The sequence below is a fragment of the Molothrus ater genome, chromosome 4, assembly GCF_012460135.2.
Source record: "Molothrus ater isolate BHLD 08-10-18 breed brown headed cowbird chromosome 4, BPBGC_Mater_1.1, whole genome shotgun sequence".
In the NCBI taxonomy this organism is placed as follows: Eukaryota; Metazoa; Chordata; class Aves; order Passeriformes; family Icteridae; genus Molothrus; species Molothrus ater.
The window spans coordinates 10443460-10468098 of NC_050481.2; the positions used below are offsets into that span (position 1 = coordinate 10443460).

The 24639-nt window shown below is 46.6% G+C and overlaps 1 protein-coding gene across 1 annotated transcript in view; it reads right to left on the reverse strand.

Annotated features, from left to right (window-relative positions):
• Positions 1-24639, reverse strand: part of FRAS1 (Fraser extracellular matrix complex subunit 1) — a 105150-nt gene that overhangs the window by 54189 nt on the left and 26322 nt on the right. The window contains 12 exon segments of the mRNA XM_036382715.2: positions 294-437; positions 5084-5218; positions 5501-5644; positions 7415-7562; positions 8355-8444; positions 11640-11831; positions 11926-12027; positions 12627-12710; positions 15172-15305; positions 15825-15984; positions 17148-17240; positions 18546-18653. Of these exon segments, the coding sequence (XP_036238608.2) occupies positions 294-437; positions 5084-5218; positions 5501-5644; positions 7415-7562; positions 8355-8444; positions 11640-11831; positions 11926-12027; positions 12627-12710; positions 15172-15305; positions 15825-15984; positions 17148-17240; positions 18546-18653 (1534 nt within the window).

Here is a 24639-nt window from a genome sequence, read left to right on the forward strand (position 1 = left end):
GAAAGCTGCTAGCAAAGGCCATTTTTCTTTCCACAGACAAATGGATTTGTCAAGCCCTCAGAAACAGCCCAGTTTTTCAAGCTGTTCAGCAAGGAAAAACCCCTCAAACCTTTCAGCATCTGATTAGTGTAAATGAATTAATAATCTCACAAACAAACAGCAGCTTCCCTCATCCCCTATGAATGCTCAGGGTGCAGCTGGCTTGTCAGACATGAATAAACCCCCAGCTGCTGCACAGCAAAATGAAATATTGATTGCTGCTTGTGCAGAGCACTCCTCTCACAGGTATTTACCAGTGCAGACACCATCCTTTGGGAAGAACCCCTGGGCACAGCTGGCCAGGCAGAGTCCAGCTTGGAGCACGTGTGATGGGTCCCTGCAGGACAGGCAGTGGCTCTCAGCAGCTCCCCAGCACGAGGAGCAGGACTCATGGCAGGCTGCAGGGGAGAAAAGTGCAGGATTAGCCGACAACCTCCTTCCAAGCAGCTCCTTACAGCCCAGGGCCTGCACCACTGCACTTCTTCTCAGGTGTGCTCAGGCTTTCACTGCTACAGAAGATGAAAAATAACCAACACAACCCACTGCTGCTCTTAGGTTGGAATCTTTCATCCAAGCCATCCCAGCAGGACAACTCCAAGCTGCGTTTTGCATGTTTTGGAATGTGGCAGCAGCACAGACAAGATGGTGTAGCTGTTCCCACCCCAGGAGGAGTGCTGGAACACTCTAAAGTCCCTGGAGCACAAAGGGAAACAGGAAGAGATCCCATCAGAGGCTCCTTAAAACTCAGATGCTCGGGGTGGCTGCTGACAGTAACCAAGCTCCAGGCACAAACACAGAATTGTGCTGCAGTCAAGGTTTGGCAGAAAGAAAAACAAGCCAGCCTGCTTCTAGAAACAACTCCTCCTGTCCTTCCAGGTGCAGAAGGAACTGACTTATGAGGAAACCTCACGTGCTCAGCCTGAGTAATTCCTGGGGAAAATATGGGACACAGACTCCTATCAAATCCTCTGCTACCAGTATTACGGGAACGGTGCAAATTACAGTTCTTGAAGCTGTTAAGGTTGGTTTTTCTTTTCCTCAATTACACCCAACTATGTTCCAATGCTTGTGCTCCCAGTCCGTGGCAGGTGGGAGAAAAGGGAACTTCTTGATGTTTGCCCTGCCAACACTGCCCTGAGTGTTGCAGCCACCCAAGAAAAACTCATGTGTGAGCAGCATCAGTGCAATGCAGGGACCTGCAGGCACAGCAGCTCATCCACAGCACTGAGAGTGCATTATACACTAGTCGTATGGCAGAGAGGGGCACAGCATCCCATCCCAGGGGATTTCCCTGCTGCCCTAGGCAGGGGAGAGCTATCAGCTCCATCTCACACAGAGGAAACTGAACACTTGGGGTTAGAACAGGGAGTGTTCAGGGGGCAAGACACAGGACATTTGAGCTCATGCCCTTGGTCCGTGGGCATTCTGGATGCTCCTTCTCCACACTTCCACCCTGGTTTATTTTCCCTTTCCTTGTCCTGATTAGCTGCTTGCTCTCCTCCTTCTCACCCTCCTGCATCTTCTTTCCCTCCACCTCCTTCCTGATCTTTCCGGAATGCTGTGGCTCCTTGCCTTCCTGAGCACCCCAATGTGAGAGGTGTCTCAAAAGGACCCTGGGCATCCTGTACTGGGTAGGATCCTCCCCTCACAATCCCAAGACACCAAACACCAACCATCCCATCCCAAGGCAGAGCTTGAGCACAGTTTCCTGCTCCAGTCGATAATTTCCCTTGCTGATACAAAACCTGCATCTCATTCCAGCTTGGATGATTTCTCAAAGTTGACTGCAGAGTACGAGTTCATGCTGTAAATTTCTAAGCAGTGAAATGTCCTCACTTCACCTTCCAGACCTGTGTTGCTCCTCTCTGAGCTCACTCTAACTTTCAACATGTTTTTTTAAGAGTGGGTGCCAGGACTTGGATCCTTTAATTGCAGACTTCCACTGCACAGCTGGGACCCCTGCCTGTTAACCTGCCTCAGTATGTCAGCACATCTGAACATTCACAGTCATTTGCAAAGTTCTCAATTCCTCCCTAGAGGTGCTGCTCCTTTCCAGGAGACACTTTTCCCTGCTGGCAGCCTGGCTGTGTTTTTAAACAGTTACCAGTTGGCTCTTGCTGGCCCTTGGCAAAGCCCTGTGAGGGGGTGAGGCTGTGGCACAGGTTGCCCAGAGAAGCTGTGGCTGCCCCATCCCTGGAAGTGTTTAAGGCCAGATTGGATGGAGCTCTGAACAACCTGGGATAGAGAAAAGTGTCCACAGCAGAGGAGTTGGAACACAATAATCTTTACAGTCTCTTCCAACCCAAACCATTCTGTGATTCCCTGATTCTGTGATTACACACCCTAACTCCAGAATCCCTGGCTCCCTCAGCACTGGATCCCTGCCAGGCTCAGCAGCTGCTCCTCACCCAAGCAGCCAGGCACCAGCTCCACAGAAAGAACGGGAGAAATGGAAGCATTCCATGAGCCACTGTCAGCTCAAACATCTTTGCCTGCAGCAACCAAGTGGCCGTGTGAAAATAAACAACAGAAGTGACTGCACAGCCAGGAAGCTAATTCCACCCCCCTGGCTATTCCCAGTTGGGATTTGTAGGGGATTCTTTTGTTGCTCACCAACTTCTGCAAACATCTGAAACCCTCCCAGGTCTGACCACAGCAGCAGGGCAATGCCAGTGGTATTCCAGTAAGAACACAGAAGGCACTGCTGGGCTTTGGGGTCCCATGGATCTGTGCCACCTCTGCCCTGCACTCCTCTCTGGGAGCTGGGCAAGCTCAGCTCAGCTGTGCTGGATCCTGGAGGATCCTCCACAGCCCAGGGACAGCAGGAAAAAGGAACATGTAGGCAGCAGGAATCCAAGTGCTTTGCTCCAGAGCGAGCAGGGTCTGTTAGTGTCAAGTTACACACTTCAACATTGGCATTTTGGGAGATGAAAGCAGGTACACTCCAGTTCTGCCTGGGCTTTTGAATAATCCTGAAAACATAAATAATTAAGTAAAAAAAATGCAGTGAGAGCATTGAACACTGTGAGTCCTTCGAGCCCTTCCATTCTACCATGCTAACATAGTTTATTTTTGCTTCTCTTTGCTTTGCCTTTGGTGAGGGAGTTCTGTTTCTGCCAAGGGAGAACCCACCACTCTGCCTGACACGAACTCAACCATGAACTTTAAATCCACTGCTACATAACTGAACTTATTACCTTTTATTCTCAATTCTACTTTCTCTTAATGGTTTTAATTCTTCACAAAAGCAAGTGGAGGGATGGGGGCAGGAAACAACCCCAGTGCAGGATTCAAATAGGGCAGAGATCAAACAACTGTAATCAAAAATTCAAAAGAGACTCAATTAAACCAGCTGTTATAAAACATGAACAAAAGGAAAGGCTAATTCACTGTGTTTTTCTACAATGCAGACAACAGTGTTCCAACAAGCGGCTAGAGCAAGAAACCTGGTGTTAAGTCTCTTTCAAGTCCAGAGCAAATTCCTCAAGAGGGAGTTTACTGGAGCTACAGCAATTAACACAGTCTAGTTCATCCTTTCTGTGCTTTTGGAACATGCTTATTGTAGATGTTAAAACCATTATGAGGAAAATCTTTTGGAGCAGTCTGAGGCCCATCTTGACAATCTGATTAGAGATTTGCAGCAATAAAGAGGATACAAGGAAAAGATTGAATGGCCATTTTTTTACAGACAGCATCTGAAACTTAAGACTTTCTCCACTGGTTGGACTTTATGCAGAAAATGCAGCCAGGCAGAACTAAAGCAAATTGGTTCAATTCCCTTGAGGAAAGAGGAACAAATTTTCCCAGCAACATTCAGCCACAAGCATGCGTGACTGCAAATTTGGATGGAGTGTACAATCAGTAATCTACAAACCAGCAATAAAATGAAACATTAGCCTTTCCCTACCCCTTCAGCAGTGCATGGACACTGCCAATTAAACCACCACCAGCAGGTGGAAAGGAAATGATAAAATAAAACCAAATGAAGGAGAAGATTATTTGATACTTAAGCCTACAAATTCTTTTGGACTGGGTCTCTCTTGTCTGTTTATACATCCACAATGATGCCCTGGGCTGTAGTGGCTGCTGGAGGACAGAGGTTTTTCAGACTTTCACAACCTGAAACAAGTAGTCAGCTCTTCAAGGGAAGCCACTTCAGAAAAGGAAGCTGGACTAACCCTCTAAAGTGCTTTGCCCTGAAATGTGCCAGAAGCCCTCAGCCTGTATTTAACTCTGAGAAGAGGGTTAGCTCCAAAGAAATTAAAGCGATGGCTCAGAAGTTAAGCATTTGCTCCACCCCTCTGCTGAATAAGAGCTGCAGAAATAATTAGAAGCCTTCTAAAAAGGCCAACATGAAGATGAGAAAAGTGTTAATTTTAGAGAAAACAATTAAACTGCCATGATGAAAAAGCAGCTGCTTTACACTTTGGGAAGAGTTTAAAGTATTTCAGATGAGCAGGGGAAGCTCATAAAAGCACTGTCAGAGTCCCATCAAAGAGAAAGCTAACTTTCCAATCTTACTCTCAGTCTTTCCAACTACTAAGATAAAGGATTTAGACACCACTCCGTGTTTTATAGAATTACCAATTTACTTTGTAAGAATGCTTCCTGAGAGCAGCGAGCTCAGTGCACTTCTAGGAAGAGCACATGGTATGGACTGAATGAATGGCAAAACCAAGCAGGAAACTTCCCCAGAAAGTATTTCCTGAGTTCTATCAATCCCCCACCCCTCCAGGCAATTTTCTATACACCTCAAAGTACCATATCCTGAGCACTTGCAGGCAGTCTGCACTCAAGTCAAAGAATCACACAACAGAACTGATCCACTGAGGAATTGTCACAAATATTTCCCCAAGCAGTGATCAATGTTACCCTGCATGGCTTGGTTTCTCTGTTCACTCACTCCTTCCTTTAATCAAGGGTGAACATTAACACCTATGTCAACAGCAGATGCCTCAAGAGAGAGGGTTCTCATAGCCCAGGTAAAGTTTTGCCTGCTGCTTTGCCATCCCAGAGGGCTGAAGCCCCTTGTCCTTGGAGGTACCTGTGCAGAGGACCTGATCCTGGACGTAGCCCTCCCCACAGGAAGGCACACACTGCCCGTCCTTCAGCAGCAGGGGTGCCTGGCATGAGGAGCACTCAAATCCATTGCTGCAGGCTGAGCAGGTTTCATTGCAGGCTGCCAGGAGAAAGGAAAGAGAGAAGGAAAATCAATCCCAAATCCCTGATGCAGAAGGACCCCCCCCCCCGTCTGACAAAATGAGATTATTTTGCCTCATTTTAGCTCAAGAGTTCCAGAACTTGCTTCTGCTTCCATCTGAAACCTCCCAAAGTCTCATGGTTACAGCACAGCACGTGCCTGGATGCTTTCCCAATCTCTTCAGGATGAGCCCATGGGATCCCACAGCCCAAAGCACAGCATGCAGCAGAGGAGGGGGGTCCAGCCCCTTGCAGAACTCACCCAGGCAGGCCCCCCCATGGAGGTAGAAGCCTCTTCCACACATCTCCACACAGCGCCCGTCCTGCAGCAGCTTCCTGGGGTCCCGGCAGGAGTCACAGTGATCAGAGGCCTGGGAGCAGCTCACACAGTCTGGGTGGCACTCACCTGGCACAGGGGCAACACACAGAGCACTGTTGGCAGCCAGGAAGGAGCAAACCAAAGCAACTCCGAAACCGGAGTGAAATTCACGGCTTTTTTCCCTGGGTGGTGCAAGGTGTGCTAGCTTTGGAGTGGGTTTTTATACACTAGATTATTTCAAAGCGGCTAAATGTTTTATTGCTCTATTCAGTATGTGAGAAGCCATTATAAAGACCCAGATTTTCTAGGCAATTGATTAAAGGGGTATTCACTGTCCACATGGTTTCTCAGCAGTGAAATTGTAAGTCATCAGGAATTAATGGCCCAAAGCAACCTGAATTTGAGATTCCTAAAGCCAAACCCTGCAGTAAGTCATGACTCTGTGTCCATGCCAGGTCAGAGCACAGCTGGCAGACTGCTCCCCCTACATAAAAACCTTGATGCCACAGCACCACAGAAGGATCTCCTGGTCACAGGTACATGGAGAAATTCAGAACAGAACAATTTTTCTCTAGCTACAAAAAAAGCCCCTCTGCTCCCAGCCAAGTGTTCTCAGCGAGGCTCCAAGCCAAAGGTTCTCAGTGAGAGGGAATACTTGCTGGTTTTAACATAAATACAGCAGTGCCCAGGGCTTTTTGCTTTCCCTTGGCTGAAAAGGAGTGGGTTCTCTCTGCCAGCTTCCCTCCAGCACATCTCTGAGAAGCAGCAATCAATTTTTGCTGGCTTTATGGAAGCAGATGCAGCAGGGGCTGGTGTTCTGGGCTCACAGATCGAACTGCTGCAGGCTGCACTTTGCATTTGTTTCTCATCCCCCCACCACTGCAAGACAGAAAAAACACAGAGGGAAAAGAGTAGGTTTGGGTGAGGGAAATGGTCAGTTACATTTCAGGAAACAAAAAATGCAGGCTTGGCTCTGGATGTCCAATACCACGACTCCAAAGCTTGGGTTTTCCAAAATGTTACCATGATGGAAGCTAAATGACCAACTTTTTCAAGGATAACAGACAGAGGCAATTCTTGATAAGGAGAAGGTAGAGGTGCTGAGAATACTGTATCATCTATCCCTTCCTCAGCAGCCTATGCAGATGCTGTTCCATCTCAAAAATCCAGGACAATTCCATCAGAACTTTCTAAAGCCTGTTTCCTTCACTTTTCTATCTCTAGTGCTTTGCATTTCCATTAGCATGCAGCAAATAACAAGCTTTAAAACAAGAAGATGGCAAATGTGCCTGGGCACTCCAGCACAATTAAACTGTGAAGCTATTTTCTTTTTTACTGAGATAAAGCATTAACTGGAGCACCCTGATAAAACCAAAGTTATGTGACTGCAACAAGAAGAGCTACCAAAAAGAACGAGCAACCCACAGCTAAAGCCTCCCAACCATGAAATGTAAATCCAGGGGAGTGACAATATCCTGGAGAAAAAGGAATTTATAGGCAAAATTATCATATAAGCCAAGGCTAGGCTAGTCTTTCCAAACAATTATTAACTGGCAGCCAGTCAGCCTCAGGTGAGCTTGTGGCATTAACAGTGTGTGCAGTCTTTCTTCTTCCCACTCCCAAGAAATAATCAGGAGCCTATAAACTCCAAAACTCATGCTGGGATTCAAGAAAGGAGCAGCAGAAGAAAAAAGACAAAACGCTTCAGGGGAAGTCACTGGGAGCATCAAACTTATCTAAGAGCTAAACTATAGAGTTAATCAGCAACTGCAGACTGGGGGCTAGATAAGAGTGGTGAAGGGGGAAGGAGGGCTGCAGGGGTTCCAGAAGCAGGCAAGGGCTGCCCTGGCTCTGTACCTGGCTGGCAGCGGGGGCAGCAGTGTCCCTTGGCCTCCTGGGGCCGGCTGCCCCGCGGGCAGGGTGGGCAGGAGCGCTGGAAGCAGGTCACCGTCGCATCCCGGCACTCACACTCCCGGCACGGCCCCTCTGCCCAGCTCTGCCCGTCCTGCGGGAGGAACATGCCTTCAGGAAGCCTCCTTTGCCAGGCAGGCGGGTGAAACGGTACATAAAAGAGACAGCAGGCATTTCAAACGCTCACAAAGCTTTTCTGCCAGTTTCTCTTTCAGAAAGGACCAACTGGAAAAAAACTCACACCTCAGTGTTTTACCTCACCTAGGACAGAGAAAGGGATCTGAGCAAAGAAAGGCTCAGCATCGAAAAAAATAGCCCCATACAACATTAAATTTCTCATTTCCCACTTTTGTTGGCAAGGAGCAGCTATCAGCTCCAGCCCTCATCAGTGAGGGCAATGAAAAGTCCACTACTGGAATATTTAAACCGAGATAATCAATGTTCCCTCTTTTCTCTTTAACTTCAGAGGGAAGTTCCTTGAAAATATTAATAATGGGCTCCTGCTGCAGAAAAGATTATAATCAGTGGGATACATTGGTAGAAAGCTACAGACTGCCCCAGCTCTGCAGCTTCTGCTTGATAGGATTAAAATCAACTATCATTATGAAATGTGCAGGAAACCTCTGAGTAGGGATATTAAATATTAAAGGAAAATGATTGATTGAGCTGCACAGAGGAGACCAAGGAAAACTGAAATTCTGCAGCAGATGCACACAAGTGTTTCTGCAAACTGCAAAAGCAATCTGCAGACTGTATTAATGATTATTTTGCTACCACACTTGCAAATAATATCCTTCTCAGAGCCAGAGGGGGAGAGCCAGCCCCTCCAAACCTTTGTAAGCAGAACTCACTATACCCTGCTGCAATCCTGTACAAGGGTACTCACAGCTTTGGTATACTCTTTGTAAACACAGTCACTATGGCTGGAGATACATTCAGGACAGCACTTCCCCTCTAAGTGAATTAATTCTTCACCCTGTGAAGAAGAGAAAGGTTGTAGCAATTCCAACGGAATCAACACTGCCAAAACCACTGTGGAATGCCGAGGCAGAACAGCTCTTGCCCTGGAATGCAATCTCCAATATCTAATTTCACCTTATCTTCTCCCTATCCCACTTCACCTCTGTAGGCAGAGGTTGGAAAACGTTCTTGGCCAATATTGCAGCTGCAGAATAAACCCCAGGAAAGGCCTCGGAATTCAGCGCTAAGGCCATTACCTCATCCCCAAATCCCACAGAAAAATACACCCCCTTTTTACCATGGATCACTGGGATTTCACCAGGCCAACCTTAGGACTTCAATGCATAGAGGCTTACCTTCCTTTTCAATGTTCTACTTTTACTTCCCCAAGAGAATTTCAAAGCTCATGCTCTATTTATCCCAGATGGAAAAAGCCTGTTCTTTGTCACAAGTGTACAGCTCCGCAGATTCCACTTAAATAACTTCAGTTTGAAGATAAGAATTTAGCGGCAGGAGAAAGGAATAAAGTGCCCCAATTCACTACTACTCTTTGTGCCCAAGTGGAAGCTGAATATTTAGAAAAGAGAGAGATTTCTTTTTCCCAGGGAACCAGGACACAGCTCACAAGAAACAGCTTTGGTTTCCAAGATTACCAGTAAGTTTTTCTGATTTATGCCAATTGGGTGTTTGTTCCAGGATCATTTTCCCTGTGCCACACTGGCACACTCAATCTTTGTGTGGGAATTATTAAAGACATAGACAGGGCAGCAGCAGCACTGGTCATTGCTAGGGTCACCAAGGAAGAACACCTAAGCCAGGCCACACTCTGGCATCCCTGGTGCATTCCTCAGCAGGGGAACAGAGGAAAAACCACCTGGTTCCTAGTCTCCGAGGACCACACACAGCCCAAATCTCTCCCTGCTGCTTCTATACATCTCTGCTCTTCAATTACTCCAAAATGCCTTTGGCAGGGTTTGGATCTCATGTCACTGCTGTGTACTGTAAACTCTGCCATCCCCACCCACATCCATAAACAGAGGCTATAGAACTGGGAGCAGCTATCCATGGAACACGGCTTGCCTAGCCCCAGAAAAATGCAGCTATGCTGCTCTGCCAAGGCTCAGAAAAGGGAGAGGCTGTGAGAGATAACTTGTGGCTTTGCTGCAGAGAGATTGATCATATTCCAGGTGGAGAACATGCTCACAGCCTGCTGAAAATGGCTTTTTGAGGATCAGGTCAGAATCACCACAGACACTTTGCTGGGCGAGTTTGTTTGAAAGGGTTTGGAGCTGAACCTCTTGCAGTTCCTATCTGTGGCTTCATTACACTTCCAGTAGGAGGATGTGACCAGGAAATTAATAGTGCCTTGTGAGGAGAGAAATCCAAGAGCTCCTGGCTTCACACTGGCTCTGGTTTCTTGAGGCAGATGCCTGAGTAAACAGATCTGCAACTTTAGAACGAAAATACAAAGGAGAAAGAAAACATGGCATTTGCTTTCTGAGCAAACATTTTCTTGTAATTAATTAATGCACACCTTGCACTACTGAGGCAAACCAGGACTGAACATGACTTGAGGGGTTTTGAACCCTACACGTTAACATCTCCAGCTGTTGTTCTGGAAGACACCCCTGGCTTTTCTGAACAGTGGATTTTTTTTGTCAGTACCCAAGATGTGAGCATGAATATTAACTAATCCTCCCCACTGAGCCATGACAGCAGGCCATCATCATTAGTGTAAATGATCCAATTTACAGCCAGGAGCACGCAGGCAGCTTGCTCAGACAGCTGCATGCGATTTTATGGCAACCACGACTTTTCATCCAGCAAAATCTCTCTGAGCAGTTTCGGCTCCTGTGATCAGCAGCTGCACCACACCAGGGGTGACTTTGGGTCCCACACTCAGTGCATTTTGGCTCTTTCAAAGACACAAGCACAGGTGAACATCCACTTTTATGCCTTGATGCACCCTTTTGTGTCCCATTTAGGAGCCCACGTGTGGGTTTTAACTCCTTTGAACACTCATTAGAACAAGCTAATCCAGTGAAACCATTATGCTGGGTTTTGGCTGGACCTCAGACACACCACAAGGGTGCTGCTGCTCAAGAGTTAGCACACACAGGCAGGGTCACCAGAAGAGCATCTCCACTGAAGCAGAAAACCCAGGAGGCCACAATTCTTTCCCTTTTCCTCACTGACACTGTGGAGCAGTGGGTATAAAACAGGTAAGAACCCACCAATTGAAACAGATCACAGAAACACACAGAAAGGTTTGGGCTGGAAGGGACAAGTGGTCTTGGATACTTCCAGGAATGGGGCAGCCACAGCTTCTGTGGGCAACCTGTGCCAGGGCCTCACCACCCTCACAGGAAGGATTTGTTCCCAATATCCAATTTAAACCTACTTTCTGTCAGTGTGAAGCCATGACCTCTTATTGTGTCACTCCAGACCCTTGCAAAAAGTCTCTCTATGTTTCTTGGAGCCCCTCAGGTACTGGAAACTACAATTAGGTCACCCCAAAGCATTCTCTTCTCCAGGATGACCAATCCCAATCCTCTCAGCCTGTGCAGTGACAGACAACACAGAAGTCTTATCCCACTGCAAAAAAAGCCAATTCAAAGCATGTGGGGGAAGCACTCAACCCTATCTAATGCATTTTGCACATCCACTGCAGAGCAAATATAATGTAACCTGGCAGGGACGGTATTAGTTTTGGAGTAAAAAGCACTGGGAATAAAACACCTTGCCAGCCTCACTTCCATGCTGAGAGTGACATGGAAAAACTGAAGAAAAGTAGAACACTGACTTCCATATCCAACTACCTTCCTGAAGGCCACTGCAGCACACAGAATGAGGATAAAAGGAACATTTCTTAGGCTTTTAACCATCTCTGACCTGCACATTTTCCCCGTGTTCAGCTCCTGGTAAGTCCAGTGATCACCACTGAATCCCCTGTGTGTCTGACCCTCCACTACAGCAGACAGACACAGCATGGGAGAGAATCCAAGTTAAATTAACTGGATTTGCTTCACAGTGGAAGCCCACTGTGCAAACTTGCATGGGAAATTCCAGGTTTGCTCTCCTTCTCTGTGAAATATTTTTGAGGGGATTGCACAAAACAAGGGCTGGTTCTTCGAGTGCCTCAAGCTGAGAAACAAGAAAAAGGGAGGGGAAAAAATAAAATACCAAGCCTTGAGAAGAAAGCCTTTCTCACCTTGGCACACTCCACTTTGGCACACTCAGCTCCCTGGCAGGTGACTTCTCCCTCCTGGCACATGCAGAAGTCACAGAGGGTGCTGTTCCACATCTCCCCGTGGTACCTGATGGTGCCACCATCTGAGCAGCTCCCTTTGGAAGACACACACTCCTCACAGCACTTCCCAGGACGCTGCACCTTGCTCTGCCCCTGGAAACAGCACCCAGCAGTGAGCAGGGCTCTCTGAGGCCCCTGGCACAGCAGAAGTGCAGCTGGGCTGTCAGAGTGGGTGATTTTTCAGTACCTCCTCACAGGTGACAGAGCCACAGGTCTCCCTCAGACACCTGACTTCCCCTCTCTGACACACACATGTAATGCAGGCATTTTTTTGCCACTGCTCTCCGTGCTGTTGAAAAAGAACATGGATAGAGCTGTTAAACACTCTTGGAAAACAACCAAATTCCTTTCAGAAACCTGAGCTGCTTATGGAATATGATGGCTCCTTCTGCATGTCTGTATCAGATAATAAACTTTCCTTAAAAAATGCTGATCTCTACATGCTCAGCAAACAGGAAGAAGAGGGGCTGAGGTCTCGATCATACTGTGGGTGTGTATTTCTCATTAATTGCAAGCTAGTGGCATTGGGGAGGCCTAAAATACTATTATTAGCCAAAAAAAACCTCATTGACAGAAAATCCCACATTCATTAAATAATGCACTCAATTAATTCCAGATGACACAATGAAAGCTATAAATACTTTGACCACCAGTGCTTTCTGCTTTCCTCCTTCAAAACAATTGTGGAAAGAAAGCGCCTCATCTGCTTTGGCCAGCAAATTCTTATCAAGTCCTGATTTCTTTCAGCTCTCCTGCCTTGCCAGGAGGGAAAAGAGCAGTGTTTGCAGTAAGCTATCAGTGCTGGCAAAAAGTCAGAGGCTGGGGAAAAGGGAAAGAGAGATGTGCTAAAAATTGGGAGTGGTTTTGGTGTGGTTTGTCACAAGTCACCTGGAATGTTCTTCCCGACACTGAGCAGGGCTTGGGGACACATTCTGGGCAGCATTTTCCAGGAGGCAGAACCATGACTTCCTCCTAAACAGCAGGCAGAGACAAGGAAAAGAAAGCATGAACATTATTGCTTGGAATTCCAGGCATTTAGCATCCATGGGATAACCCTCTGCCACTCAGGGCTTCATTTTGGCCCAAAAAGCAGCACAGGAGCAGAATAAAAGGCTTTAAAGATGGTTTCTCCACCTCATTTTCTGGGCTTATTTAGATGGCAACTGAGGTGTGAATACATGGAGAGATGCAGATAAATTCATACACATGACATAAAGTGCTTACATTCAGGTATACAGAGGAAAAAATAATTATACAGCTGTGCAGGGAAGCACAATAAAGCAGGAGCTGGATGAGAGAAGTTTTTTTCTGGAATTGCCACATTTTGAGGTTTTGAAGGTGTGATTTACACTCACCACCTCTCAGGCATCTGCACTGTTTTAGTTAAATCTATCCATACTGTCTGTGCAAATGCTAAATTATGCTTAAAACTGGATTTTTCCAATTTCAATTGTTTTTTATGATGGATTTAAATCATGTTGGAAAATGCTGGCACTTCACACCAGTATTACTTTTCCTGTGTGCCTCAACTCCAACCATCCAAAACCTGGCTAATTCCACAGCTCCCAGTCCATGTACATCCTACAGCTGGGAATAGCACTGTTCATCAGTCAAACCCTGATCTCCCAAAGAAACAGTGGAAGACTTTTCACAAAAGTTACCAAGCAAAATTTCCCAGCAGAGTTAAAAGACCTTCTTTGTGTATTTTGGTGGCATGCAACAGGAATTTTTGGTATTCTTCCCCCTCAGCTCCTAGGGAAGAGCAAAGTTATCAGAAAGATGGAAGATGAGAGTTTAATCCTGGGAGAATTTTTGTCTTGGCTTTTGTGGAGTGGAGAACAAAGGAAGGGACAGAGATAAAGGCCCATGCAAGAAAATCTTTGGTTTGGCTGAGATCAGAACAGGTTCTTTGCACATCCTGCTAATGTCCCTTCCAGTGGGACATGTCCTTGGTAGGAAATGCCTGGAACACCATCAGAACTGGCTTTCTGCTGCATTAACTTGGATGCTGCCACCCAATTACTCTCAAATACATCCCAGCAACAACGCAGTCACTCCTGATTCCATAAATTAGATCCTAATGATTAGCTGATTAAACATTAGTGCAATGGCTCAGCAGGTAACGCCAGTCCACTTGGAGTGGGAAAGGAGGGATCTAAAGCAGGCATAAATTCCTTTTAATGTAGAGTACTTAGTAAATGAATACTAGTGGAATATCTCAGGACAAAGCAAAACACAATTAACACACACACACTCTCTAACAGGTGGGGTTTCATCGACCAAAAAAAAAGTGTTAATTGTCCAAACATCTGTCCAGTAACAGAAAGCTGGGAAAGCATCAACAGAGAAAAAGGTTTGTGAGTACTGCTTTTGATTTTCTCAGTGAAGTGTTCTCATTCAGGGAGCTCCTGGATTCATCATTGGATATATCAAAAATACTTGGAAAATGGCAGTCCCTAAAACATAAAGTCAAGGTCAGAGACAAGGATTTCCAGGGAACCAGTTCCAGGCATGCTGCTGCAAAGGAGTACACCAAGGGGCCCAAAACCAGGGTACAATGGGCCCCATGAAAAACATCCAAAGAGCACAGTCACACCCTTCAACACAACAACAAGAATTCCAAAATCTGAGTGATTTGCCCAGAGTCTGGAGTACTGTGAACAGTTTGCTGCTTTTCCTAACCCTGTGTTAATGCTCTGTAGAGTCTTGTAGGGTTTTGGCTGTGGTGATCCCTGCATAAATGCTAAAAACTCATCACTTGTCCACAGCAAAGACCGTGGAGACAGCAGTTTCCCTGTTCTCCTAACTGGACTAAAACCATGAGCTTGCCTAACTCCTCTTCCCAGTTTTGTTGTTTTCTAAACACAAACAGACAGAAGGAACACTGCTCTGAGACTTTTCTTTCAGCTCAAATTGCCTTGCATTTCTGAAGGCAAAAGGGGAATTTAATCCAAGTTGACTACTCTCAAATGCACTTCTAGAGTTCTTGTACAAAAAAAACAGTAACAAGATCTGCAGATCAAGCTTTCCAGCTGCAAACCAAACATTGAAATTTGTAAAGTTAAACCCCATTATAAATCTTGTGTTTTCATTCCTTCACTCAACAGAAATAAAAACACTTCCTGATCAACTCCAAATCAATTTTTTTTGAGTGGAAAACAAAAAGCAGTTGCTTTAGACAGAATTTTTGCCTAATTAACCAGTAAGGGGATGATAAAAATGAAATGATGGGGAAAGAAAGTATTAGGGAACAGACACACAGGCTTCACCATCACTCCACACCATTTCTGCAGGTCAAATATCTCTTTTCCAAACCACCCACTTGTCACCCAGAAGCTTTGCTTGCTAATTTGTTCCCCAGCATGAGAAATGCATGCTGCCCACAGAAAAGGAGGTGCTGAGGAACATTCCCAGAAGGCTGGAGGGTCCTGACCTGGCTGCAGAGCAGAGGCTGGCAGGAAGCTGTGGAGCACTGAGCTGCACCATCCCTGCAGACACACCTGGAGCACCGACCCAGGCTCCAGCCCTCTCCATCCTGGAACACGTGGCCATCAAAGGAGCAAGGCTCTTAGGGACAGGAAAACAAGGAGGAGGTTTATTTTCCAATGCCCTTTCATCGCTTTCTGTCACCCATAGTTAAAACACAGCTCCTGTGCATCTCAGAATTCCAAACTGCAGTTTGCCAAAGCAGGTTAAGAGGGCAACAATTCCCCCAGTTTCCAAGGGGTTTGTGAGTTAAGAGCTCTGGATGCACTACTCCCACTGGGACTCTACAAGGAAAGGCACCCAACAGCTGAAGAAGCATTTCTGGAACTTGCAGTCCAAGTGCACAGGAAATACCTGAGGTGTCTTTCCCAATTTTAATCTCCAAAAGGAGGACAACATTAGGCACATCTGCTCCCTGCTTAAAGCTTGCCCCCACCTCTTGGCCCATGGGTGAAGCCATTAAAAATGTAAAGATGGCAGCAGGAGAGAAAGGGAATTACAAGACATGCCTCCAGTGTGTCCCCAACAAAACTGCACAAGAACAGAAAAGCTTTCCAGATTTGGGGCTAAAAGGAGGTTCTGAGCTCAGACAGTACTCACCACCAGGGCCCACACATCTGGGACAGCAGGAGCCCTGGGCAGTGTCCTGCAGCTCCCCTCGGCCACAGGTGCGGGCTGGGCAGGTCCTGGGGCTGCAGGTCACCTTCCCATGGGCACAGGAGCACCGTACACATCCCGAGCTGGCCCACTGCGTGCCGTGCTGCACACAACACAACCAAGGGCACAGTGAGAGCTAGAAATAAGCCTTGTCCCTTTTCAAGTTCCTCCTCTCTCCAGGATGAGGCTTGGCACTGATAAAAAGTGGTTTTCTGACCACATGGCAGCAGGACTGGGATGTGAAATGCAATTGAGGTACGAATACATCCATATCTTTTTTGTGGGGATGCCTGTCCAAAGAACAGGCTCAAAAAGAGCCAAAAGACAAAAGCTGCAGCAGGAGAACAGCACAGGAAAATGCAGAGATAGCACATGAAGAAATTTAATGTATTATGATAAAACATAGTGCCACCAAATGACAGGCCCAAAGAAACATGAGAAGAGGATGGGTGTGCTACCCCTCCTGTTCCAGCTTTTGTTTAGCTTGTACCAGCTTCATGCTGGCCATGCCTCATGCTGGAACAGAGGGTTTCAACATCCATCTCAGGTGTGGAGAGCACAGCCCTCCAATATGCACAGCCCTGCAAATATGTCTGGGCATTTTAGCATATTTCTTGAGACTTGGACCTGACTTGCCTCTTGTCAAACAGAAAAGTCTGTGAGAGACCACACATAGGACTTGAGTTTGCTGTTAAGCCATTTTTCTACATTTGCCAGTTGTTTGACATGATTCATTAACTACTACCCATGAATCTTGATTTTTTTCCTCATCTCCAGACACTTATTCTGATTGTTTTGGCCTTTCAGCCCCCCTGGGTGAAGCTACATCCCAGAACCTGCTCTGTGAATGATTCAGGATTACAGAACACAGAACCCAGGTGGCAGAGCAGCAATCAATCTCTGGCAGCATAGGTGGCTGCTGAGAGGAAAGCTCCTCTGAGCACAGCTAAGATGTCAATCTCTCTGTGTTTTGCTCCCCTTCTGATGTTACTGCACTGCTTCAGCCAAGCACAGAAACAGCAAAGGGAAGGAATAAGTGGGGAAATTTCTCCCATTAAGCCACGCAGGACACACAACTGCTCAGCAACTGCAAACCCTGCTGACCAAACTCCTGCTAAATTCCACTCTCTGGCAGTGACAGGATATACATGCAGAGATCCATCCTTCTCCTGCACACCAGCTCAGTAGCCTCCACTGGCTGCAGCAAACAGGGAGCTAAAACCAGGTAAGGATGGTCCCTGCTGAGACAGTGGACAGGGCACTCACGCTGTGGATCTGTCCCTCGTGCTGGCAGAATCCTTCAGCTCGGGAGGCACACTGGGGGCAGCACTTGTTGGAGGCTATTTGGAGCACTTCTCCCTGAAAAGAGACAGGATTTCAATAAACAGCTGACATCAAACAGGGACTCTAAAATGCAAGTGAAGCCATGAGGCCTGGCTGGACCTGGTCCTCTTAGCTCAGAAAGGAAAGGTTTCAGGTGAAATACAGAATGCTGCTACACTACATTGCCTTGCTGAGAGGTGGCACAGCACTTTGTGTGTTTGACATTGTGCCCTCAAAATAACAGCGGAATTTACACCCCCAAGAGTACAGTTGGGAATTCTTCAGGTGAACCAGTTTTTAAAGAATAAAAAACAAAACTCAAGGTTCTTCACTGAAAGGCCACTGAGAAACATGGGACAGATGTTGCTGAAATAAGATCGGCCATATTTGCATAAATCTCATAATGAGTAGATAAGAAATAAACCATAGAGAAAGATGATGATTTCTGACCTTGCTTTTCTGTTGGTGGTTTAGCCTTGAAGCATGAAAGGATTTTTTTCTTCTGAGATCCTTGGTGATCCTTTTCAATGTTTAAATGACCAGATGTTTTTGGAACACTTAAACATTTTATCTTGGAGATTGCCCATGTCAAGGAGTCACACAGATTCACTTGACACTATAAACCTATTTCCCTTTATGAGCTTTAAAGTAGCTACCTTTTCATTTATCTGATTTTTATAATTTTATCTAGTGCACTCATTATTACATGTGCCATGACAGCACTTGATCTCCCTCCTCTTTAGCACAAAAATTCCTACTAGTTCAGTCTAGCTTTAATCAATACACAGCAATAATAATGGGGAAAACCAGTAAGAATCAAAATTATTTCCTCATTAGTGCTGTCATATTGGGAAACATTTTAACCTGCTTCACAAAGCCATATAATTATCCTGACAGCCTCTTTAAAACACTCTTTTTCACTGCTATTTGTGCACTCTACCCCAGCAATCCAGATGTTAATGCAAGACCAGTCCCATGGCCAATTAATGAAGATCCAGACAAAGACAAGCAGGAGACAAGGAAAGCTCAGCAACCATCACGAGGAAGAAGAAACTGGAGGACAGACAATCTCAGCTCTGTTGTTGCTCAGCAGAGTGGAAAGTGCCCATCTGCACCTCCCAGGGAGCCCCAGCCCCACCTCCAAAAGAAGGGGGGCTCATGCTGGGAGGCTGCAGCCCAGTTCATGGGCTTCCTTTGGGATCAAGCTGCTCCAACACCCAGCCTCTGGCTGCAGGCAAGGGGACAAAGGCTTCCCACACCACGTGTTGTCACTCCAAGGAGGAGTACAGGGACTCAGAGCCCGTGCCTGGCTCTGGGCAGCCACAGGAACTCAGCCCTTACCTTCTGGAAGTCACACTGAGGGGCTCTGCAGACTGTAGGCTGGCAGGTGACAACACCGCTCCGGCACCGGCAGTCTTGGCAGGAATCCGGCTTCCAGGAGGTGTTATTCTGCAAAGGAAGTTAGAAACCAGGCCCATGCAGCACAGGGCACGTCCTGTCTTGACAGCACATCTCAAATAGCTCCACAGAGACGGACTGCAACAGAGCCCCCTCCCTCCCACACGCTTCTCAGGCCCTGTGTTGGCACTTGTCACTCAACAGCTTCCAAAACACAGCTGAAAGACAAGGCCATGCAGGGCCAGTCATCAGCTCCAACAGCAACACAATCCAACCTCCAAGAGCCCCAGGTGAGTACAACATCTCTGGAAAACTTCCCTGTGATCAGGCTCACACTGGCCACACTGCAGGGTGGATCCCAGGTGGTGCTGAGGCAGCAGAGGTAGCTTTGAGGCAAAGCCACTCCTGGGGTTTGCTCTACCTGGGCACGTGTATTCCCAAACACCACGGAGGAGACTCTGGCCAAGCAGAGAGCCTGACACATCTGGAAACAGCTGTCACCACCACTCCATCATTGCACCCAGCTGGAACACCCACAGCTAATTCACAAGGGTTTCCACCAGCCGTGCTTGACCCCTTCCATTCCCTCCCCGCTGAGGTCACGATCCCACGCTGCCTCCACAAGAAAAGGGGAAGAGGAGGATCAGTTTCTCAGCTGAAACACTGTTTGCAGCTAGACAATCCCTGTCCCTGTTGTATAGACAAACACTGGGCTAAACTGGCACCACACAGGATGTTCTGGGTAGGATGGACAGCCCCTAGCCCAGTCATCCAGCCTCTTTTTTAAGGAGACCAGACCTTGCTGTTCATTTACACCATGTAGCGATTTACCTCAATATACTCACAGTGCTAAGCAGGACTTTGGAAGGATGATTAACAGTTGACTGCCACGAGCACATTTACAGCTAACTACTAAAACTGTTAAGCATAATGATAAAATACTGAAATGTGCCTTAAAGGCCCATTAGGACACTTAATGAGAGAAAAAATATCCTGAAAAACCAGACCACTTGCTCAGGCACTTCAAGAACATCAATCTGCAAATAGTGGGATGGCCAAAAAATATTGAAAAAAAAAAAAATCCTTGGGTCTCTGCCCTGCTTTCCAAAAGCATTTCTCCCACATCAGTGGCAATGCTGACCTTAGAAGGTGCACAGCCCCTGGGCAAGGCAAAGAGGGATGGTAATTCCTGCTCAGGAACACAGCTGGCTCTCCCCTGGCTCACATAGGGCTGCAGAACAGAAACCCTGACACCATCTCTGCCAGCAGATTGATGGTGCAGTTAGGGAAGAAATGAAGGTTAAGTGATGTGTGTGCCAAGCTGTAGCTAACACACACACTGGAGTTAACTCATCCTGCTGGCTTCAGCAGAGCTCTGTGCTGGAAAGCTGGCAGGGAAGGCAGCCACAGGGTAACCAGGAGTGGGAAGGGAGGGGACAGACTCAGTGCTCCATCCTTTGGTTCTCCTAAACCTTCATCTCTGATCTCTCCTGCTTAGTAAAACTTTTAAAAAAGGAAAATAATTTTCACCGTGGAATAATAACCAAAGGAGCCTCATGGCACAATGTCAGCACAGAGCCACCCTTATTCACATTTTGAGACTTAAATACTCAGGTTTGTGGTAAGAAAACCCCTCTTTGCTCTTCTTCCTCCCCTGGTTTCTATCATTGCCCAAGCAGGCTGACTCCTGTCTGTGGGCTCAAATCAGCTGCTTCTAAATTCCTTTTGCCAGGTACAGGATCAAAACCAACACTTCCCTGCAGAGTTTTAAAAAATTCATTATCTAGTTAATAGTCAGGAAAGTACCACCTGATCTGTTGGGATATGAGAGTCTTCCAAGCACTTCACGGGTCTCAGTGTCCAGGTCTTTGGACAATTCAACATTTAGCTTAGGATTCCTGGCAGCAGACCTAAAGTGTCCAATTCAGAAAGTCTGGATCCCACCTGTCCTGTTGTGAGGCTTTGTTGGTGCTCACCCAGCAGGCACAAGTACACCTCAAAGCTCCCAGGCAATACAGTTCCAAATATAGAGCAAGACTTTGCAGTAGACACCCAAAGAACTGCTGGAAACCTGCCTGGCATCTTCTCCAAGGCCCTGCACCTCAGTGGACAAATTATCTGCTGCAATCTAAGTGCTGGATTCCTATCCTGTTGAGAGTGTATTTTTCTCAATGACAATTTCAGGGGCTTTTTCCTTACCAGTACTAATATAATTAACAGTATAAATAATGAAATACCATGCAGAGAGTGCTTTGAAGATGGAAAGGATTCCTTAAACGCCAAGCAGTGCCATTATAATTTATTAATTCCCTGGATTTCCCTACATCAAAAGAAGAAACGATACCTAATTCAACTGAATTTTAAAACACCACGCTGCAAGAAGAGATACATCTACATTACTTGGGCAAGCCTGCAGAACAGGGGCCAAAAAACCAAGAAATGCTCCCAAACCTTTTGAGCCTGCAGATAGCCAGACCAAGACAAAATGAGATAAAACTGGAGACACATGAGCACAGTGTCCTGGGTTTGGAGAATACTGATGAGGATTTAGAAAAGATAAAAGAAGGAGGCAAGAACACAACAAGCAGTAAAAGCAAAGAAAAAGCTACAAAGAGCAGACATGGAGCAAACGGAGCCCAGAGCAGCTGTGAGTGCTCCTGGTTTGCTGCTGTCACCCTGTCACATTAACCAGAGCACAGAAAGACCTAAATCTCTTGGACCACTGCTTTTTCAACTGGCGATCGGAACTTCAGACAACTGCACCTGTCCCTCCTCGACCTCAACAACAAAAACAACCCACCCCACCCAACAAATCACAAATAACCAGTCTGCTATTAATATGTGAAAAGCCTCAGTAATTTATTCAGGATATTGTCACACCAGATAACAATGTGTGAGCTATTCTGGTGCAGCGACAGGGGAAATAAGAAGCACACAACAGCTGGTTTGCATCCTCTTATGGCTCCCTGGAAACATCCAGTCCATGCCTAAAATGTCCTTGGGTGCTGGGGTGTCCCCTGCAGCATGCAGGACCTGTGAAGCCGGTCACTGGGCTGCTGGCATCGCTGCAGTTGCTAAGCAGGGTGAAGGCAGCAGAGCACAGCTGCAGCCTTTGTGCCAGCCAGGGGTTGAGCTGCCGATTTGTGCTGTCACAGCAAAAACGAGGGGGTTGCTGCTTGTCCTGTACCCCACCAATCACCTGATGGTGATGAGGGGTCTGGAACACCTCTCCCACGAGGAGAGACTGTGGGAGCTGGGCCTGGTTAGCCTGGAGAAGACTGAGAGGGGATCTCATCAATCCATACAAGTATCTCCAAGGTGTGCCAATTTTTGGTGTGCCCAGTGACAGGAGAAGAAGCAGAAGCCATAAACTAAAACACAAGGAGTCCCACCTCACCATGAGGAAGAGCTTCTTTCCATGAGAGTGGCAGAGCACTGGAACAGCTGCCCAGGGACGAAACTCACCCAGACCCATCCCTGTGTCACCTGTTCCAGGTGACCCTGCCTGGGCTGGGGGGTTGGACTGGGTGACCTGCAGAGCTCCCTTCCACCCCCAGCTATTCTGGGATTCTGTGGTTAACTCTCTCAGAGGCTGCTCTGCCCCAGACTCTGCTTTGGGGAGCAGGGAGCTGAGAAACCCCTGGGAGAGAAACCACGGGGAGAAACCCCCGAGAGGGAGGTCCAAGTCCGAGTGCCAGGTGGGATTTACCTTCCAAGTCGTTCCTGTGCCAGAGACAACTGAGAACAGGCAGGGATCGAGTGTCTCAGAGGAGGAATTCCAGGCTGCTCTGTTGAAACGGCAGGCAGAGCCTGGAGCAATTACACTTTTGGTAACAATTACCAGCATCACCCACCGGCTGCCAGGCGAGGAGCCCTGGTAGCACCGCTTTCATTTGTCATTTCCACTTCCATTACCTGACAATGCCAGAAAATTGGCAGGAGAAGCCCCAAGGAGGGGGAAGCACAGAGAGCACTGCATGGTCTATGGGGATACCCATTAGTGGAGCAATGAGGAGATGAAAGCAATTCAGAGACACATAAAGGATTCCCAATGTTCACTGGGTTTGGATTTGATGTTTTATCTCTGGCAACGGGGAGCTGTTGCTCTGCTGAGTGTGTTTTTTAGATCTGGTATCTGCTGGCAGATAATAGAAATTCCTTGACAAGGGGGTTTTAATGGGCTAGTTCCAGAGTGCCCACAGCCAGAGAGCAACACGGGAACAACAGGGCTCGGGAATCTCACGGAAATTCAGCTCCTCTCAGTGGAAACAGCTTCAGTCCTATGTCCTAGGAGAGCACAGAGCAGCTAAGGTAAAGCACAGGGCTTGATTAACAGCACAGCAACACGAACACACTGTTCCAGGAATGGGAACCAGCTCTCCCCTTCTTCCAGTCAGGGAATTAAGAAGTTACATAAAGTAAAACAAGGTACTGTTTTCACAGTTCAACAGTCTGCCACGTTTTCCAACTGTGAAAATCTTTCACCAGTTGTACCTCGTAAAAATCAAGAGTCTAAAAATAACATTTCCCACCAGCCCTGAGATATTTTAGGGATATGATATTCCAAAATATTCTTCAAATACTTAGGTACTGTTGTAATCTTCATCCTATCTTTCACACAGACACCAGGAAAGGGCTCCAAATGAACCAAATGCACTATGTAAAACTATGGTTTCAAATTATTGGTTCTAACCAGGATTTAAATCAGCACACAGAGCTCTTTGTTCAATATTTTGGGAGCAGCAGTGTTCCTGTAGAAAGGTTAATGTCTTTTGATTTGCCACTATTAGATTTACCCAAAACAACTTGCAGCCTCTTTGCAAACTTTATTCTCACATTAAATCAATCTATAATGGACTAGATAACTAAAACAATTACTATTTTCTTATCATCTTCTTATGCTGCAGATTTTTTTCCATGCCCAGTTGTGTGTTTTGATGAACAGCACACACCAGAAATTCTCCTCAGCATGCAGGAATAACATTTGGGGTCCTCCTACTGGTTTTTCTCCCCTTTGCCCAAGTAGCACCTAACCTGCCAACTGGCAAATTTCAAACATCCTGCCCCCAAAATGACTTCTGAGTGGATATCAAACTGTTAATGGATGTCAAACCCAAAGTGCTTTACTGAACAGCTGTGGAAAAGAAGAGAGGCAAAGGATTAATTTAATCTAAACTAGATCACAGCTTTAATGATAGCATTTATTACAGCATAATGGCTACTTCTGGAGCAGCAGGGGTGCCCATCTCTGCTCTGTGATGCTCTGGATGTTCTGTCCCCTTCAAGTGATGCTGCTTGCTCCAAACTTGAACCTGGGAGAGCCACCAGGACACCAGCAGCCAACAGCCAGTGACAGATGTGTCAAATGGTGAAGTGAGACTGCCAGGGGGATGGGGGATTTCAATTAGAAATGCAGGTTATGGGGGGACAAATGCTGCCATGTCAACTGCATCATCTCAGCCAGGGCAGAGTGAACAAGACAGACTAACCCTTTTATCCCTTTTGTAACAACAATAACAAAAAAAAAAAAAAAAAAAAAAAAAAAAAAAAAAAAAAAAAAAAAAAATCCCATCAGGCCATGAAAATCCTTGCAGCTGATTCAGCAGAGGAAGGAAATTTCCTTCAGTACCAGTCATGGCCCTCAGAAGCTCTGCACCAGGTGAAAGGTAACTCTAATTCTACTTCTTGAAGGCAACAATCCACTCCTGAGCAATTCTGCGAGCCATGTCAGCAAATGTAGAGCTATCTCCAGTTCCAGGCTGGATATTTAGGGAAGTGTCCTTTCCAAGCAAGGAATTATACACCTCAAATCCTACTGTTGTCACTGTGGGTCCAAGGACAGTAATGTCCCTTCCAGCCCCCAGAAAATACAGCCCTTTATGTCCTTATCTTTCATCTCAGCTCCCTGGGCAGCAGATTAATAAAGTGGTTCTCCCTTCCCTTCCAAAGGGAAAGAGGACCCCTGCACAGTCATTAATCTTGGAGAGCAAAGGCTTCACTAAAGAGCAAAAATGATGAAGAAAAGCCTGTAGAACAA